Below are 19,647 nucleotides of genomic sequence, written 5' to 3' on the forward strand. Positions count from 1 at the left end.
ATATATAAATTACAAAAATATATCACCTTTATATCCAATAAAATAATTTTAATGGAAATAAATACTACTCGAACCATTAAAGGCAATAATAATCCACAATTAGGCAACACTAACCTATATTATTAATAATACATTTTCTGTTTATTAATTGATGCTCAACATAATATCGACGCTCTTTGTTATTATATAAAATTGTGTTTGAAGCTATCCTATAATTATTGTTTGTTTGTTTATTGCCTTAAAAGTTTATTTGTAGATGATAGCTTTTTATCGAAAAAAAATAATACACAAGAAGATGTCACTTGTCATTACGTTCGACGTAACTTTTGCTATGCAACTTATTTATAATGTCGAAGTAATAAATTTATTATCTCAATCAAATATTTCAACAAAAGGTAATAATTTTTTTATTTTTCAACAAAAGGTAATAATTTTTTTTGTATTTACTAAGATATTAATTTATTTAATTACGTAATAACAAAAAATTGATTGATATTTCACATTTTTCTAGAATTAGACATATGATATAGCTGTCGAACACAACATTTATTTTATACTCATATCTAATACTTCATTTGTCTAAGAAACAAAATATTAGAGGTATTTTAAAAAATAAATAAATTAAAGTGATGTTTTAATGTAATTTCTTTAATATCAATTATATGAATCAATTTTATTATTACTTTTTAGGCAAAATTCAATAATATTCCGTCTAAAAGATGTCCGGACGGTAATGATTGTATCTTGTATCTAAACCAGTGGCTCACTTTTTTTATAATTTAGAAAGAGTTAGAATAATATTTTAGGTAAATGTGTATGAAAAAATTAAGAACACGAAATAAATAGAAATACATTTTATGTAAAGATAATATATAAGATTTGGAATAATATTATTATAGTTGTATTATACAAATATTCCAAAAATAAAATATTTTTTGCCAAAAAGAGAGGGGGGCTTTGGAGGGAAAAACACCACCAAAAAGTGACATGGGTCATTCCTGATATCTGTTATAGTATTATGTTATTAATTGATTGATATTTCCACACTTTATTTTGGATTGTGAAAATCTTTCAAACAATAGTTGAGTGACTAAAGTTGAGCACTTGGAAATATATGTGATGACATGAATCCTGTTGTTCGAATAACACTGACATTAGACATAGACTCTTTGCCTCTTTTACCTTTCGTTCAAAAAAAAAAAAGTTAACACAATTAAACTTGATACAATTACTAACATATACGTTTGACCATTAATTTATGTGTGTAGTAATTAAATATTAGTAAAGGATTGCTACTATAAAATTTTAAGTTGATATCTGTATGACAGTATTTACATTATACGAATACATGAGAAAATTGCCGCTGTAAAAATTACTCCGTTATATATAAATAATACAAAATGTCAGACTGTGATTTATTTAGAAACGGTGATGGTAAAAAGCAGTGAGATAGCCGTTAACCCTTAGGTGAATGACTTAGTAACGCAATAATGTATCATGATCAGGATTATGCTGTTTATTATTCAATTAATCTGTCAATTATAAAACCTTGATTGATTCTCTATTACTCTTTAACATCTCCCTCTTTTTTGGACTTTAGCCACTTTCCAATTTTTCACGCTTCCACTTGCAAGTTAATTAGTCAAATTAATAATTTGCTGCTGTCAGAATTATCCAAAAACTTTACCTGTCCAAGTGCCCTACTTCTTTGCCATGGTCAAGTTGATGGCTACAATTAGCCAATCACTAAATAATTTGGAAAGTGATTTAAGTGCAATTGTATTCTTTCTATCATTAGGCAAATTGGGTACAATTTGTAAAATGTAATTGCACATGAGATATTTTAATTTTGGATGTGATGTCAAGATGTTTAATCACACTCGCATCTATAGATAATACGAAGTGTTGTAATTATTTACAAAGATTATTACTCAAATTCAGGTAATACTTTATCTGTTTTGAAATATTTGACATATTTTATTAGATACGTAGTTTAAAAATGGAAAATGTGAGAATGAGAAAAGCTAGTGGATCATGATAAGTATGGTACAGTGAATATAGTTTTATAACAATCATCCTTGCCATTTATAATATTGTAATGTGTTAATTATTTTAAACAGTCAAAAAAGAGTATGTGTCAACTATTTTAGCTCAGGAGAAGTAGCACAACCTCATCTCGTAGGATAATAACACATCTTATTGAATACTCCGTAATTAATTCTTAGTTTCCTAGGCTACAAAACAATGAAAATACAATTAAAAAAGAGTCATTTGGTCATAAGTTTCTTAGACAAGTACTATGAATACTAATAAAGTACAAGTAGTAAACTATAATTAGTGTATATATTAAAGATTGGTGAGGTCATTAAGGAATTTGAAGGTGGTAGTTGGCTGGCCTTTGGTACCCATGATACGGTACTTGTGCTGACATCATCATCTTCTTTAAGATTTTAAAAATGAAATTATTTATGGATGGGAAACCTTCTACTTTTATGGTTGGTATCATATTCACTACTTTTTGTGTATCCCTACTAGGTTACAATCACTTGCTAGTCGCCACAATCCCACAAGTACAATAAGGTTTAAGCAAGTTGGAAACAAATTACATTTTCTAATTTGGTATACCAATTTTCATAAACAAGTTTCCTTGAGTTATTTCATGATTGTTGAATATGAACTAGTTTTTTTTTTTTTTTTTTTTTTTTTTTAAATTATTTGGTTCAATCTAGAAATATTGCTAATTTGATGTATGATGAAAGACATATAAGTTAAGAAAGCAGATAAAAAGTGAGGAAAACCATATAAACTTCTCACGAAACTCATGTGAAATGATTTTTTTTTTTCCAAGTTTAAACAATATAGAATTAAAGTTATAAGGGTACAAAGACCATTTGATATATAGAGACTAAAGGTCTTAGAAGCAAATGATACGGAATAAAACAATAGGTTGTATACAAGTGTTGTCATCCATATAAAGATTATTTCACATGAAAAAAAAAAACACCATTTTACATTTAGATAGAGAAAAAAAAAAAACAACAACAAGCTCTCTCACATGAATTTTGTATAGTTTAAATGTTTCATTTTCTTCAAAACATCTAAAATATTATTGAATGTAATTATTATTGTATCAAAGCATCTTCTTTAATTTGTCATTGAAGTAAGGTGTTGCATAAAATCACAAACACTTTCTATTGTAAAGTACGTCTTGAATTATCACATACTTTAATTCCAAAATAGATTAGAAAAAATATAAATATGTGAGATCTTATTTGATTCATCTCATAATGTAGTTCCAAAATAAGCAATTGAATACCCATTAAAGTAAGAAAAGAATGGTATATATTGTTATAAAGAAGTAGGAAGATGAGACTGGGAACTTGAGTTTGAAGGTGTATGGGAATTGAATTTTATTTTTAGAATGTGCATGTGGTTAAGACAAAATATAAGAGAAGAGAAATTGCATACCCATTAAAGTCGAAGAAAAATAGGAGAAAATACAAGTAACTCAACATGAGAAAAGATATCGGTTTGTTTCTCAATGAGACATTGTTATCATTTTGAGTAGGTATGTGGGGGGTAAATTTGTATTTTCAGCCATAAACAGAAGTTAACAATTTGCTAACTTCGTGAATTCGATTGAAATTTGAAGAGCTCTTGAATGGAGATTTCAAAAGGTTCAATAGAGATTTTAGAAGCTCAAGGGCTTCTTCAATGGAGAAACATAACACCTTTACCCTTTAGGATTGACGATGCCCTTTATTTTTTTGTTCTTAGGGTTTTCGTTTGATTTGGCGGCGAAATCGCCAGAAATAGTGGTGGACATGTTAGTGGAGATGAAAGGTGTCGAAAATAAAATATAAAAAGAAAAATCAAACTCCTTCAATGGAGTTTGTTGTGGGAAAAGGCAAAAGAAGAAGAGAGGAGGTAGATGGAAAGTTAACAGTGTTAATTGAGCAAAAAATATTAAGCGTTGATAAATGTACTCTTATGATCTTATTTATATTTATGTCAATAAAGAAACATCCCATGTTTCTCAATTACTTCCTTTGTCCCATAATACATGAGACGTTGGACTTTTTTCACTATTCATGCATTAACTTTGACCATAATTTTTTACTAACATAATAAAAACATATTTTATCATAAAATATGTTGTTAGATAGGTATAAATATAAAGTTTCATAATATAATTTTTAAAATAATTTTCATTAATATCTAATTATATAAAAATAAAGTCAAACCAGTGCATTGACATGTGTGCAATGTTGACTATATGTCATGTATTATGGGACAGAAGAAGTAAGAAACGGGGGCTCGCTCGAAGAATAAAATATTGTTGTGGTCATCAAATATCTGAGTGATGCGAATTGTTGAAAGTAGCTAGGAGGTTTTCAAGATGGTTGGGCTAGGCAAAAGACATTGGCAAGAGAAGGGTTTATAAGTGTGTATAGTATATGTCACTTTAGTTACAAAACTAAGAAATACATTTGATTTCTTTTTCTTCTTAGAGAAACAATTCATTATGTCATTTTATGTGCACTTGTTTCTTCATGTCACGGGATTCATTTTGGGGAAGGTACTCCAATTCTCCAGACACCTTATACATATAGTTTTATTTATTTATTTATATTTTATTTTTTAATTTGAATAACACCTTATATAGTTAGGATAATTGAGATTATTCTTATTGACTTTTTCCTTTAATTTTCCAAAAAAACTTAATTATGCCAACTTATCTAAAGAGAGTTATACACAAATCAACTTAATGCTTGTGTCCCAAAGCTTCATAAAAGTTTTAAGACTATTTGTTTGCTCGTATCCAAAAAAGAATTTTTTTTTTTTTTTTTTCCATCGTGCACTTGTGCTTATGTCAAACTTGAAAATAAAACAAAAAATGTAAAAGGCCAAAATCATCTTTTCCAATAGCTCCATAATCTATTATGATGCACCCCACTAGCGGGCCTCACGTACCATGATGGAACCATCCCATAATACTATAGAGTATAGACATAGTAGGCTTGTTGCTAAGAAGAATAAGAAATTAAGAACTATGGTGTTGGAGCTTGGAGACAGAGAGCGACAAAGGGCAAAATCGTCTTTACACGTTACTCAACTAAAGCGTCGAATTTAGCGATTGTGCTTAGAAAATGTCGCAAGTTGTAATATTCTAAGAATTTTATATCCGCCATGTGCAAAACTGCAAACTAGGCGAACTCGATGACATTACACTGTTTCATTGTTTGACCAAAAATACTTATTATAAAACGTCGAAAAGTAAAAAATGCGTCGGTTTATTCTTCATCTTCTTATTACTACGAGTATCTTCTTCATCTTCAACCCTGAATCTGAATCAAAGGAGAGAGAAATTTAATTCAGCCATTGTTGTAGGGAGCAAAGCAGAAATTAATCCAATGTTTATGGCAGTTTATAGAACAAATTAATGCTTTATCAATCTTTGATTGAATTCCCTTTTCTTAGTCTTGGGAATCGTGCTAATACATTGAGGTTAGTTTGAGTTTTTGTTTATATGATTATTTATTAATTGGGTGATTTAGTGTTATTGTTAATTGATGATATTTTGGGTTGATTTGATTTGTAGTTTATATGATTGTTGACTAGATGATCTGGGTTGTTATTGGAATTAGTTGCAGATTTAACCTATTATTTGTGTTAGTGTAAGTTTGTAAGTCAGTGGAAATATAGAGATCTGCATTATGAGACGATGGTTTGCTAAATTGGGTAAAGTGCAATGTTAATATGTTATGGTATATATTAAGAATGTGGGAGCTTGGAAATTGCAAATGATCAAGGCTAAATGTTGCCATGTTGGTGATTCATGGAACATTCATCGGGTTCGAGTCAAGTTCCAGTTTTTGATTGCTGATTTTGGTTTTTGGTAGAAGCCTGTTAAAATGTCATTGTGTAGGCTCAGTAAATTGTTAATTTTTGGGTGTTATGTATCAGTTTCTCCAATTAGTAAATGTATGGTGTGTGTGTGTTCACTTCCCTAATGCAGTAGATTATTAGTGACTGTGTGTGTGTTTTGACTACTCAATGCATTGTAGATTATGTGTGTGTATGTGTGCGTATTGACTACTCAATGCACTTTAAATTATGGTCTTGACTCTTGATATAAGTAATAGAAAGTACTCCTATTAATGAAGTTGTTTATATTGTTATATCATGACAAATTTCTCTTTGCAAAATACTTTCTGAGAAATGATTGAAAAAAAGTGGTAGCTGATGATGAGAATTTGTCGCTTTTCTTCCTGGAATCACCGCCTATTGTATAGCAAAACTGCTGATTCTATGTTTGAGGAGGGAAGCTGACTAGCTGAATCTGTGACAGACTCTTTAGTTGTTCATTTAGTTTCCTTAAATCATTTACCATACAATGTTAGTGATTTTGTACAGGCTGATGGATTGGGTGCCATGCTGCTTATTGAGTTATTGAGCTTTACAATTGTTATATTGTTAGCAATTTGTTGTCAATTAAAATCAGCAGAATTTTATCAAATGTTTTGCAGATGGAAGAAGAAACTCAAAAGTATACGGTTGATGATGCCCTCATTGCCATGGGCTCTGGAAAATTTCAGATTTATCTCCTTGCTTATGCTGGAATGGGATGGATTGCAGAAGCAATGGAGATGATGCTTCTTTCCTTTGTTGGACCAGCTGTTCAGGCAGAATGGGGCCTTTCTCCAAATAAAGAAAGTATGATAACCAGTGTGGTTTTTGCTGGCATGCTGATTGGTTCATATTCATGGGGCATTGTTTCAGATAAGTATGGGCGGAGGTGAGCTTTTCTGTCAGTTGATTCCTTTTTCATGGAAGCTAGGGAGTATTTGATGTTGTTAATGATGCAATCTCGTACAAGCTAAAACATATAGTGAGTGAAGATATCTTTTTGGTTTAGCCTTTCTCATCCATTTTTATTGTTATCATTTGCAGACATCTCATAACCATCACTTCTGCATATATACAATTTACTTCTTACTAATCGACCTTGGGTCCCTCCAACCCTTTTCTATAAGTGTTTATTTGGCCTTAATCTTGAAGTTATGTTTTAAACCTATGGAGAGGCCATATAGCCTGAGCCAGCAATTATGTAGATTTTCTCTATGCCTCTTAAATAACTTGTTTATGTAAGTACTAACTGAGAATTGTAATTTAATTTGATGTCATGCTCTAGCAGAATCATATAATGGTTAAAAAATTATTCTGTCTGTATAAAGTAGTCATGCCACGTTCTATTTATACGCATGTATCATAAGATTCAGAGTGACATACTTGTGTTTTACTACAGAAATAAGAATAACAATTATTTGCATCTCCTATATGCCATTTATGCCAGTTTCTGTTCTACTTCATTGAGTCCTTGACTCCTTGTGCTGATGCTAATGATTTGCCTGTATAGTTTAGCTTGTGTTTCATACTTTCATGTAAAAAATGATTATGATCTGATAATAATAAAGCTGCTGCCATGCCTTTTATCCTATATTCACACAGACTTGTCATTTTTATCAAATTTATCTTATCTCCCAGGAATGGATTTTTCATAACTGCGATTTTTACATCAGCAGCTGGAATATCTAGCGCTCTTGCTCCAAACTATGCAACATTGATCTTCTTTCGTTTCTTTGTTGGTCTTGGTTTGGGAGGAGGGCCGGTATTGTCATCCTGGCTTTTGGAATTCATTCCTGCTCCCAGAAGAGGTACCTGGATGTCTCTGTTTTCAGCCTTTTGGACTGTTGGGACCTTATTGGAGGCTTCACTAGCTTGGGTATAATTCTATAAACAACATTATCCCTCCTATACCATTATTAGTTTTTATGAATTTTTGTGTGTTATGATGGTACTGTCTTAAAAAAGAATACAACAATTTGCCATTAGCAAATGAAAAGCAGACTTTGGAAGGAATAATGTACAGATGTAATTTTAAATAGCAATATTCATTGTTAAGACAATGCCATTATTGAATTACTTGAGCCTCAAAGTTTAGAAAATGTTCATAGATACTCCCTCCATCCTATAATGTTTGCCTTTTGTTCTTTCTTGGAACACATTTGTACCATTTAATGAACTGCTTTCTTTGATTCTGGCCTGTATCAGTCAATGCACGCTTACAGTAGCAATAAATCAATAGCAATAACCCAATTTACATTTTTAATTCTATTTTGGGCTGCTTCTTAGTGGGATTTGGGACATGGGAGTATATATATCCCATGTTTGTTATGTAGAAAGAGGAATTAGCTAGAAGGGGTATGTTTCCATGGTTTGATTATCAAAGGGTGGCCAGGGGGGAGAGGGGGGAGGGGGGGGGGTGGGTTGGGGGATGTATGAGGGATGAAATTCATTCTGGCAACTACTTCATATATGACTTTTTCCACCAATGAATAGAAAGGTGGAGTGTGTTAGGACTTGGGGTTATGATTTAATTTGTCATGGTTAGACTTCTTCAGCTATGGAATTGCCATTTGTTTACTCGGTTTATTCTCGGCATTTTTGTAGATTGTTATGCCTTCATTGGGTTGGAGATGGCTACTGGCATTTTCTGCAGTCCCCTCTGCAGTACTTCTCGTCTTCTACCGAACTGCACCCGAATCACCCAGATATCTGTGCAGGACAGGTAGGACAGATGAAGCAGTAGAAATTTTGGAAAGGATAGCAAGATTGAACCAAGCAGAACTTCCACCTGGTATTCTTGTTTCTGAACACCAATTTGCCAAAATAGTTGATCTTCCGTCAGAAGATGCACGTTTGCTATCACCAAACAAAGGAGAAATTGAAATAGTTGATAGCTTGGATTCTACAAGCTGTCCACAAAAAGGAACATCTGTCTTCACACTTCTTTCACCACAACTACTAAGGTCAACCCTGCTCTTATGGGTAGTGTTCATAGGAAATGCATTTGCATATTATGGACTTGTGTTGTTGACGACTGCTCTGAGCAGTGGTGATAATAAGTGTACTCCAAATCATTCTCCATCAGAGTCGGGAAAATCTTTGGATGTTAACTACAGAAATGTTTTCATAACCAGTTTTGCAGGTATTACTTTTGTATTTCAGATTAGGAATGGCTATCCTGTTACTCCTTGTGAAAGGGACTAATTACTGTCAGTTGATTTGCTATATTCTAGAGTTTCCAGGGCTGCTTCTGTCTGCAGCAATGGTGGACAAAGTTGGTCGCAAGGTTTCTATGGCATCTATGTTTTTCCTTTGCTGCCTTTTCCTTTTACCATTGGCCTTCTATCAGTCCGGGGGCTTAGTAACACCCCTTCTATTTGGTGCCCGCATATGTATCACATCGACATTCAACATTATATACATATATGCCCCAGAGGTAACTTACAGAACTCAGTCTGCCAAATTTGATGTACTTTCTATATTTTCATGCTGTAAGAAACATTCCAAATGGCTGGACATTTTCCATCATCAGTAATCTATACGTTGGTAATTATGGTTAAGCTGTTCGTAACAGTTGACGAGTGATTGACTTGTGACTTTCAAACTTCAATGCATTTTAGTATCCCTGTATTCCTTCTGTTGCTGTAAATTGTGAATGCAAAACCTCAAAAATCAATAATATCTGTATATTTTACCATTCTATACTACCTTTGGTGGTAGCTGTAGCCAATGTGAATTAAATAGTCTAGAACATCTCATAAATGCTATAGATTCTATTTAGAGAATAGTTTCTAGTTTCCCTCCTTTTCTCCCCTTGTATTATTTAAGTACTGTGATACAAGAGTGGAACCTCTAAACTGTGAGGAACTAACATATGATACCTGTTTTTTGGATGATTGAGGAATGAGAATTGAATAAAGTGATAAATTTGTCAACGATAAGAGCAATTTCATAGGACAGGAAACCCAACTTTTCTTAATTACTTTTAATGCCTTGACCCACATTGACATCCCAAATTCTTGCTCAGCTGTTTGCTGCTTATTTTTTTTGGTGCAAATATGAGTTGCTGCTTATAACTTACTCATAAAGCTCTTTTGATCAAAAACATCAATTGAAGGCATGTTAACGAGTTTGTGTTTGATTTACGTGGAACTTGTGGAATCTGTAAATGTCCATGATGTTGACAACTTGACCTTTAGTATCTGTACTGTGCCATTATACAGGACTAACAGGAGCTTATTGATCTACTAACAGATGCATATTATTCATTTTATGTATTTTTTTGTACTTGCTAATTTTGCAATATTAATCTTCTGTCTATTTTTGACTAGATATACCCAACCTCAGTTCGAACAACGGGAGTAGGTGTTGCCAGCTCTATGGGAAGAATTGGTGGAATGACCTGCCCCCTTGTGGCAGTTAGTCTAATTCATGGCTGTCACCGAACTACAGCCATTCTTCTGTTTGAGGCCATAATCTTTGTTTCTGGGGTATCTGTCTTGTTGTTCCCTATCGAAACATCAGGTCGTGATTTAAGCGATGAAGTATCTGACATGAATCAGGAAGTTGAATTAACCTGAACACCAGCAGGCAGCAGTATATACTTGTAGACTTGACATGCTGTGCATTGGAACAGCTCTTGCAGATAGAAGCAAATTGTATCCGAAGGATCCATAACTACAGGCAATAGCCCAAATATAATTGTTACTTTCTTGTAAATGATCGAGAGCTAGCTAGATTGGTCAGCATCCATATTAGCTTTGGGGTTTAGCATTTGGGTTAGTTGAGGCCTAGAAGTTCTTGCATATCTATTTTTGTAACTTGTAACTGATCAATTGACTTGAGATGTACCATAAAATTTTGTCATAGGATTGATTCTTACACTTGTAAAATTTTGCTTACCTGCTGTTTTTTATTTAAAAAAAAAAAAATCTGTCATGGAGTGACAGGAGTAGAAGTTTTTTTTTTTTTTTTTTGAATAAGAGTAGAAGTTTATAATATCTTCATTTTACTTTTTATTCTATTATCTCCAAAATTGTACGGAAATTGAAAGGAAAGAGAAAATTGAAAGCTTATTCTACTTTTAAGGGTGAGTATTTCCCAAATAAACATCTTGGATAATGTATTAGTGATGATTAATCCATTATGAAAGGCAAAAAAGTCCAATTCAATAAATAATTTTTGAAGTTTATCAGTAAACTTTTGTCACAACACATGCTGACATATAAGTCCTACCCCAATTAGAAGGAAACCACAATTTTTATTTGGTTGCAAAAAAACCACAATTATTATTTGGTTGCAAAAAAAACCACAATTATTATTTGGTTGCAAAAAAAACCACAATTATTATTTGGTTGCAAATAACCACAAATTTTGAGGTGTTAACAAAAACACATGGTAATACAAAATTAAAATTATCTCTTTTGATTTTAATTTTGTTTTGTTTATAAGCCAATTGAATTCAATTTGTGATTATCTCTACTGTGCATCCGTGTACACACATCTTGTTGTAATTTGTACCAATTTTTTTTTTTAGCTAGTTTCCCCCTTTGTTCATATATGCTGGGCATTTAGTTTATCCTTGATAGCAACATTTGGAGGACTTTTCAAGTAGGCAACAAAATGTTCAAATAAGTTTTCACATCAGAGTTGGGTGTATCTTGGTACATACTCTAATAAATTTAATCAATATTAGAGCAAGATACACTTACTTTTTCCATTCATTTATAATTGCAATATTTCACTGCGCCACTACTTTCCATTAGATTTCAAACTTTCCATTCTAGTGTATAATTCATAGTATTTATATCATAATATTATATATCTCGATAACTCTGATATGATGTAAAATTTTATGACAAGTATTTTTCATTACAGTACTACACGTCTCTCAGTGACGGTTCCAGTATGGGTTCAGTGGGTTGTTGAACCCATATTGGATTTGGGAAAAATTCGTAATTTAGAGATAAAACAAATTTAAGATAAATAGAATACAACTATTGTATGATACTATGCATTGTCCGTGGTTCAACGGTCAAAAACTCTTGTGAAATAATCTCACTAGTTGACGTGGGATCAAATCCCATTATTTTGTTAACTTGACATGTTATATACTACCCTGTAAATTTCAATAATTATTTTTGCTTCATTTCGCTGTTTTTAATTATCTGATCTATTTTATTTTGTTAACTTGAGATGTTATATACTACCCTGTAAATTTCAATAATTATTTTTGCTTCATTTCGCTGTTTTTACGGAATATTTTTTCCTTTTCATTAAAGTCAAAGCATGTGAAGTATTTTATTTTACACAATCATACTTTTATTTTGTACAAGTATTGTATTATATTTATCGACATACATCAATCAACTAGATTATCTTATGAACTCCGAGGCTCCGAACCCATAAGGAAAAATTCTTGGAACCGCCACTAACGTCTCTGCTTCTACAAATTACGAGAAGTGCTGAAATGGTATTCGTAAAGTCCAAATGATGCAATTAATAAAAAATGGAAGAATTAAGTAGATGTTGCCCATTTGTCAATCCAAGACAGGTCAACATCACTAGAAGAGAGATTGGTGTGTTACTTATTCGACAGTCGTTATAAACACTCTATCCTTTTTCTCCTCTTTCCTCACTTCCAAAACCTCATCAATGGCGGATTTCCAGTTTCCATCAAATTCGAATCAATTCAATTCAAATTAGCTTCCCAAAATTCAATCAAATTTCTTCATTCTTACCACAGTAAACCATCAAAATCATCTCTCATTTTCATTGATTGATGCTTGCAATCAAATTAGGGTTTTCAGCAAAGTAATCAGGAACATAAAAAATGGCGGAAGTTTTGGTATCGTCATCATCGTCAACATTATCAGAAGTTAGAGAATTATGGAAGGAAAACAAAGGAGGAGGTTGGGCTGCGATTGCTGCAATCTCTCTCATCTTTGTATGGCAAATTTTCAAGTTTATTTTTCCAGTTGTTCGAGGTTTGATTGCTCGATGTAGACGCAATTCTTCTCCTCCTCTTTCTCTCTCCTCTGATGATGCTTCTCTCTCTTCTTTCCGGTAATTTCTCATTCTATTTGCTATTTACGTTTTTTTTTTCTCCTTATTTCGAGCTGAATTTGGACCCTTAAAGAGCCTAAATGACCACCGAAACCTTAACGGAACATTTTTGGCACGCAAATCGAATAATAAAAATTTAATACACCGGCTCCGCGCGAGAATGGTGGCCAGAAATCTTATTAAAGACACGCTTTGCACCCAAGTCATTAGTTTGTTGTGTTTTGGCTACTACGTAAAGTTCAGAGTGTTGAGACCAATTTTGCCATTTATTAAAGATTTGGTATGAATTAACTAAAATATTCTTTGCGATTGTGGGTCTGCCTTTTATTTAAGTAGGGGTGTATATGAAATTCTAATCATGAATCACTCTTGTAGACGTGGAAAATCTTTTGGGAACTTGTTAAGATAGTACTGTACTTCATATGTGTTGTGATTATTCTGCATGAATGGAATACATTTTTGGCCACCAATAATCCATTGTTAGACAGTTTGACAATCACCGGAAATTATACCTTTTAATTGTGTTGCAAATCCCATTCTATTTGGGGGGGGGGGGAGGGGGTGGTGGTTGTTACTTGTATGTTGTACCATTATATTTTTTTATTAAGAGTAGCTTGTACTTCGTAGAAATAGTATGCCTCTCTTGAGTATATCACTGTATATGCTTGGGCGTCGTTAATCACAGCATAGAACTATACTACTATCAGACTTCCTGTATATTTTGATCTGCTATACAATTGTCATCTCCAAATATCAATCTCTCTATTGCCTTTTTATTCTAATTTTCTATTTGGGCTGGATTTGATCTGCACCAAAGAGCATAGATGTTTATTGTACAGATTATCCCGGTCTTCATGGGCTGACTGTGTGCTACGAGTGCAAAGTATATACATATATATATATACTCCCTCCGTTCCTAAAAGTTCGACTCACTTTGCATTTGCACAGTCTTCAATGAACATCTTTGACCATTAATAACTTCGGCTATGTATAAGTAAATTTTTTTAAAAGTTGATATTTGAAAAATTTATCAGTAGGGGAATCTAATAAGACCAAACTTGTTAATTTATTTTGATTGTATAAATCATAAAATGTGGTCAAAGTTATTTTATTTTGACCACATGAATAGTAAGTGAGTCGAAATTTCAGAAATGGAGGTAGTATATATATATATATATGCTTTTCAACTTCTCATATTAAAAATTCTGTGCTTCATCTGCAGAATATCAGACCTAGTATCAGATGGTGATTTGAAAAGCTTGATTGACAATTTGGATGAGAAAGATAGTGAGACTGAAAATGTAAGATGGGAAAACGTCATTGCAAAAAGCAGGACTTCTATGTCCTACCAGGCAAAATGCTGTAAACCAAAGGTAACTATTAACATTGCACCATTTTCTGGTTACTTATTTAATTGGAGGGATGTTTTACCATGTAGGTGTTTCCTTAGATCTGGATTCTATAGTCTCTATTTCGGGGGGCATAGGTAGGCATATTTGTCTATTTTGACCAAGTGATAAAATTATTAGACATTTCTGTGTACTTCTTTAGCTTATGTTGGCATGTGATAAAATTTTCTTTCTAGGCAGTTTCCACTGATGTTCTTTGCTTGTTGACATAGAGTTCACTACTGGTACACTGGTAACCATCCCTATTAAATTGTTTACATATTGTGCTTGGATATAGAGTTGAATAATTTACTTTCCAATTGCTCCTTTCTCTCTCCCTTTTAGGCTTTGGATATGTCAAATACCTTGTGAGTAGAGTCTGAACAATCTTGTGGAGAATATTTTAATGGCTCACCAATCCCTTCATTACTTGCAAAGGACACAATCATTACGTTCCTATTGAGTTTTAGTTGTGGAACTCTTTTCCTAGTAAAGTGTGTTTGACTGCCTTATGGCGTAGATGTAAAATTGCTTTCTGGCGGGTGACTGTTTGGTCTTTCTTCTAGCTAGTTTATGAAGCAGAGATTACTGCAATGGTTTTTGCACCTTATTTCAGAGTGACCATTTGAATTTGCATCTTGTTATGCATCAACCTTTGAAAGAGTTTTGAGTTATATAAAGCTTTCCTGTATAATGGGCCTGTAAGAATGAGTAGGTTGTAGAAGAGTAGGACCACTTTTTTTAGTGCGTATTCTGCTCAATTTTTAGCCCCATTGCTCATCCCTAACTGACGCCTTTGTCATTTCTTGATCCCTATTTTTATTTTAAAGCAAGACTTTGGTTGCTTTGATAATCTGCAATAGTGTTACTGATTTGTGTTTCTTTGTTATTTTATGTAGGATGGTCCTATCAAATACTTGAGTGTGACTATTTTTGAGAATTGCACCCCTGCAGCCCTAAGAGACTTCTATATGGACTGTGATTATAGGACGCAGTGGGACAAAACAGTGGTTGCTCATGAGCAATTGCAGATTGATGAAGAAAGTGGAACTGAGATTGGGAGGACCATTAAGAAGTTTCCTCTTTTGATGCCTAGAGAATATGTTTTGGCATGGAAGATTTGGGAAGGCAACAATAAGATATTTTATTGCTATTCAAAGGTGAGATCTTACTTTTAACCTTTCATCTTAACTTAAAATATTACTAGAGCTTCTTCAAAGTTTTGTTTGACAAAGTTTGGTGTGTGACATACTGTTTGCGAAATACATATAGTATTGTATACGCTACATTCAGAAAAAAGATATTGCATAGTCCTTGTGGCCTTATAGAATTTCTATCAACAATGCTAAATTTTGAAATTCTATTATGCTCTTTTTCTTACAAAAAATTTGATTGATGTGAATCATGATTAAGTACTTCACAAAACAAAATAGACTGGAATAAATATTCAAAGAGCAGGTCAACTGATTTTCCTTATTCCTGAAACATTGTAGAAAGTCCGGGTTGACATACTGTCTGCGATGTGGAAGTTAAAATTATGAGGTATCATAATCTGTATTTGTTGATATGCTTGAATTACCTTGCTGTACATGAGTGCATCATAACAGCTTAATGTTCGACAAGTAACATGTCACCTGGGAACAATATTTTTCTTTAGTTTTCGTTAGTGAATTCAAATCTTCTTGATCAATGTATTATAATTGATATTACTAAAAAAAAATCGTTGGGGCTGCATTTTGGTGGCTAGTGGTCGACTTCGGAGGGATTTTGTTATCATTAACTACTTAGAGTTGTTTAGGATGTTTGGTTTCTGTTCTGTTTACATTCCTTATGTAGTATACTGGTGCTTGGATTGGTTGTCTTTTTTTCTTGTTAGAGAAGGGGCAATGAATGCTGTTGTTGCAAAAGCATTAGGAGGTTTTATGCAAGAGATTTTTGAGGAATCATGTTAAGGATTTCAAATTGTTTTAGCTAGATATTCAATTCATCACCTTGTCCTTTTCCCCCCCTTTTGCAGGCTAGGTTATCTTCAAATCCTCACAAGTGGCTCTAATAATTTCATATGTTGCATGTTTTTTTTTACCGAGTCATTGTGTTAAACACAGAGCTTCTTTGTCGATATTAATTTTTTTTTTACTGGCCCAAATGTCTTGAGCTTTTGAGTTATACTTTTCTTAGCTATTTTGCGATTGTGTTTTTCCTGAGACAATTTGCCTATTGCTGATGACCTTCATTAGGAATGTGAGCATCCTTTGGCACCTATTCAAAAGAAGTATGTACGTGTTGCATTTTTCAGATCTGGGTGGAGAATACGGCAAGGCAAGTAAATATATATATTGTTTTCTTGTCCTTTGAGTGCCTACATGGCTACATTTGCTAAACTTATATTTCATCTTTGTGATGGTGATGGTGATTCTTTTTAGTATTTCTAAAATGCTTTGTCTTCTGTGAAAAATCATCTGAGGTATTAGTGCTCTCTTGTTTAGTAATTGAGGATGTAGAACTTCTATTATGACGAAGAAACTAGGAGTGGTTGTATATCACAAACTTGATGAGTTGATGGTGAGTTTGTATTGCTTCAGTACCTGGAAGAAATGCAAGTGAAATCAGAATGGTGCATCAAGAAGATGCTGGTTTGAATGTGGAATTCGCAAAGTTGGCATTTGCAAAAGGGATATGGGGTTATGTTTGTAAAATGGATGATGCTTTACGCAAGTATTCTTCAATCTCTCATCCGCAGTCAAGTTCAACGACGACTGCTGTTTCTGTCATTCAGAAGGTTAGGCTCAGTTATTTTTTGTCCTGTTTTTCCTTTAACCACTTTAAACTGTGTCAGCAAGCTAAAGCTTCCTTTGGAAATATCCCCATGTTTACTATTTGGGATATCCGCAAAAATTGTCATGTTTTTTACATTGAATATAAAAAAAATCCCAACTTAGAATGAGTGATAAGGAATATGTGGAATGATATAACTATTATAGCGGGTCTTTAGGGAAACCTTGTTGCCACCTTCTTATCGTTTTATGAAGGGTTGGCTCAAAGTAACTATTGTTTCTGTACATATAGTAGGTCAGTACTCTGATGACTGTTAGTCATGTGAAGATGTGAATTTACCCTATTACCCCCATCCCTTTTTTTAACTTTGCAGTTCCCACTTATTTAGGGCATCAGGATTCAGGGCATGGAGACTAAAACTAATGTTGTCCAAAAGCTACTACAGTGGGGGCTTTATTGTATAATGAAAAAAAGGAAAATTGGATAGATAGAAAATAAGTAATCAAAGAAAGTATTGAGGTTGAGAGAGCTAGACGGGAAAGAAATGGGTACCTCTTTTTGGAGCATTGTATAAGGAAAGTGGGTATGTAATTTGGGACTGGGCGGAATGAGTACCTTACTCTTTTGAGAAAGTTGCAGAAGTCTGTTGGGTGTTTGACTGTTTGATGCTGTAGTGACTTGTGAATAATATTCTGGTTTCATAGGCATCTTGTTATGTTGGTAATTCTTTCATAAGATATGCAAATTTGGATGTTGCTTATACTGTGATCATGGGCAATTTCTGATGTCTTATGCTGCAGTGACGTTATCTTTATGGGCACTTCGGGCAGAAGTGTTGACTTTTGGTGCATGCTGCCTAGGAATATTATATGATTTGCGATTGCACACTTGAATTATTAAAAAAGGTTATCTAAACAATTTTAAAAAGCCAGGCCATAATCAACAAGGACTTAACATTAAGTGGATTTTTTTTAATCGCATACAACACTGACAGAGTATAGGCTGCTGTGCTGCCTGTTGTGGTGGTGTTCTGTCATTTGCCTTCACATGTTCATTGCACTGAAATTTAAGATTTTTATTAGCACAGAATGAAGAAGTGATTGATACAGCAATTAAAACTTGTAGTGGTAATCTATATGATTAGCAAGGTTGCTTAAAGCAATACTGTATTACTATTACATTGAAGTTTCCTAGCTGCAGGGTCAATATACTCATTTTCATTGAACTGAAATTTAGGATATAGTTTAGCAAAATGTTAAGTGTAATTAATACAGCAATCGAAGCTTAAAAATGTGGAGGTTTACATTTTGCTGGCTTTTGGATTATATATATCAGCTAAGGGCTCATTTACTATCTATGCAGCCATGCTTCTAATTTGTCGTATTATAGTAAATGGTGATCTAGATCATAGGTTAACAGGAGACTTCCTCTATATTTGCAGGGTTGAGACTTAGACTGCGTACGTTTGATCGATGCTTGCCCCACCCTGGGTGGGACCTCTGTAAAAACATTTTAGTAAAGTTGTTTATATAAGTAGGAAGCATTCCTCTGCATTTGTGGTGGTAGGTATAACTGGATACTCTGGAACTTCTGGTTGTAGACCACAATCTCTATTGTGTGCTAGTTTAGTAGTGATGTAAGATTTTGCAGATGTTTTATCTACTTAGATTTCCATCTATAATACAGCATGATTGTAGTGGTGATTTATCTTGGATGTAGGTTCCCCGTGAACTAGATGTCATTATTAGAGCAGCACCTTCAGATATAGCTTCTGGTTCTGGTTCTAGCAATGGTGTCAGTGGTCAGGAAAATGGACCTAATTCTCAAAAGTGCAAGAGGAAGCCTTCAAAGAAATTGATAGCTAATGGCTTGCTTCTTCTTGGAGGCTTAATCTGTTTATCCCACGGCAATCCGGGTCTAGGTGCCAAAGTTGCCATCGCTTGTGTTTTGAAGAAGTTAAGTAAGCGGGGCTCATCATCTGGTCAGAAGCAGCAGGGCTAATAAAAAAGTTTATACGTCATTTCATCTGTCGTGAATTCCAGATATGCAGCCATTGGCTCCTCATTGACTCATATCTGTACCTCATATTCCAGAGGAATTGGAAGAAGATGGCAGAAAGATAGTGCTCATTCTAAGCTTGGAATTGTATATATGTGAGTACAGATATTATAAAAGTGTATTGATTGCAAATCGACTCACATGTGATTTATGTATAACTGCACTTTCCTTGTGCTTAATTTATGAGCAAAAACCACAAAGTCGTAACTGTTGATTTTAGATTCGATGACATACAGAGTGTCTTCTGTCATTGTTTTTTTTCAATATGTAAGAGATATGATACTCAAGTTGATATATTGTTGTTTTTGTTAATTGAAATTGATGTAATATTTCATAACAAAGCTGGCTCTGAATAATTCAGATAGAATCAATTGAATAGAATTACACTTCCGATTTATTTTCTTGGGAAGTTCTTGTCTTCTCAAGCTCTCCGGTGTGGTGGTGCCTAAAG

At 33.4% G+C, this 19,647-nt stretch overlaps 2 protein-coding genes across 3 annotated transcripts; both read left to right on the forward strand.

The window, feature by feature from the left end:
* The first annotated feature begins 4,965 nt into the window (after positions 1-4,965).
* LOC110687928 (organic cation/carnitine transporter 7-like) lies at positions 4,966-10,862 on the forward strand. Its single transcript, XM_021864575.1, has 6 exons — positions 4,966-5,508; positions 6,531-6,799; positions 7,549-7,786; positions 8,515-9,052; positions 9,144-9,346; positions 10,242-10,862. The coding sequence occupies exons 2-6, from the start codon at positions 6,531-6,533 to the stop codon at positions 10,488-10,490; spliced, it is 1,497 nt and encodes a 498-aa protein (XP_021720267.1). The 5' UTR covers positions 4,966-5,508; the 3' UTR covers positions 10,491-10,862.
* A 1,537-nt stretch (positions 10,863-12,399) lies between these two features.
* On the forward strand, positions 12,400-19,593 carry LOC110687931. 2 transcript variants are annotated; one of them, XR_002504483.1, is made up of 7 exons: positions 12,400-12,975; positions 14,198-14,348; positions 15,263-15,523; positions 16,601-16,682; positions 16,946-17,142; positions 18,580-18,700; positions 18,858-18,953. XR_002504483.1 is itself a non-coding variant. In XM_021864578.1 (6 exons), exons 1-6 carry the CDS (start codon positions 12,743-12,745, stop codon positions 19,137-19,139), a joined length of 1,206 nt encoding a protein of 401 aa, XP_021720270.1. In that variant the 5' UTR covers positions 12,404-12,742; the 3' UTR covers positions 19,140-19,593. The 2 variants fall into 2 exon arrangements, 1 of the variants encoding a protein (XP_021720270.1); XM_021864578.1 differs by lacking the exon at positions 18,580-18,700 and having other exon boundaries at positions 12,404-12,975; positions 18,858-19,593.
* The last annotated feature ends 54 nt before the right edge of the window (positions 19,594-19,647 follow it).

This window comes from Chenopodium quinoa, unplaced genomic scaffold (genome assembly GCF_001683475.1).
Source record: "Chenopodium quinoa cultivar QQ74 unplaced genomic scaffold, ASM168347v1, whole genome shotgun sequence".
NCBI classification, from domain to species: domain Eukaryota; kingdom Viridiplantae; phylum Streptophyta; class Magnoliopsida; order Caryophyllales; family Amaranthaceae; genus Chenopodium; species Chenopodium quinoa.

Coding starts and splice junctions, on each gene's coding strand:
- LOC110687928 (XM_021864575.1), top strand. CDS start 6,531: ATGGAAGAAGAAACTCAAAAGTATACGGTTGATGATGCCCTCATTGCC. Junction 6,800..7,548: donor TCAGATAAGTATGGGCGGAG/GTGAGCTTTTCT, acceptor CTTATCTCCCAG/GAATGGATTTTTCATAACTG. Junction 7,787..8,514: donor TGGAGGCTTCACTAGCTTGG/GTATAATTCTAT, acceptor GCATTTTTGTAG/ATTGTTATGCCTTCATTGGG.
- LOC110687931 (XM_021864578.1), top strand. CDS start 12,743: ATGGCGGAAGTTTTGGTATCGTCATCATCGTCAACATTATCAGAAGTT. Junction 15,524..16,600: donor TATTTTATTGCTATTCAAAG/GTGAGATCTTAC, acceptor GACCTTCATTAG/GAATGTGAGCATCCTTTGGC. Junction 17,143..18,857: donor CTGTTTCTGTCATTCAGAAG/GTTAGGCTCAGT, acceptor TCTTGGATGTAG/GTTCCCCGTGAACTAGATGT.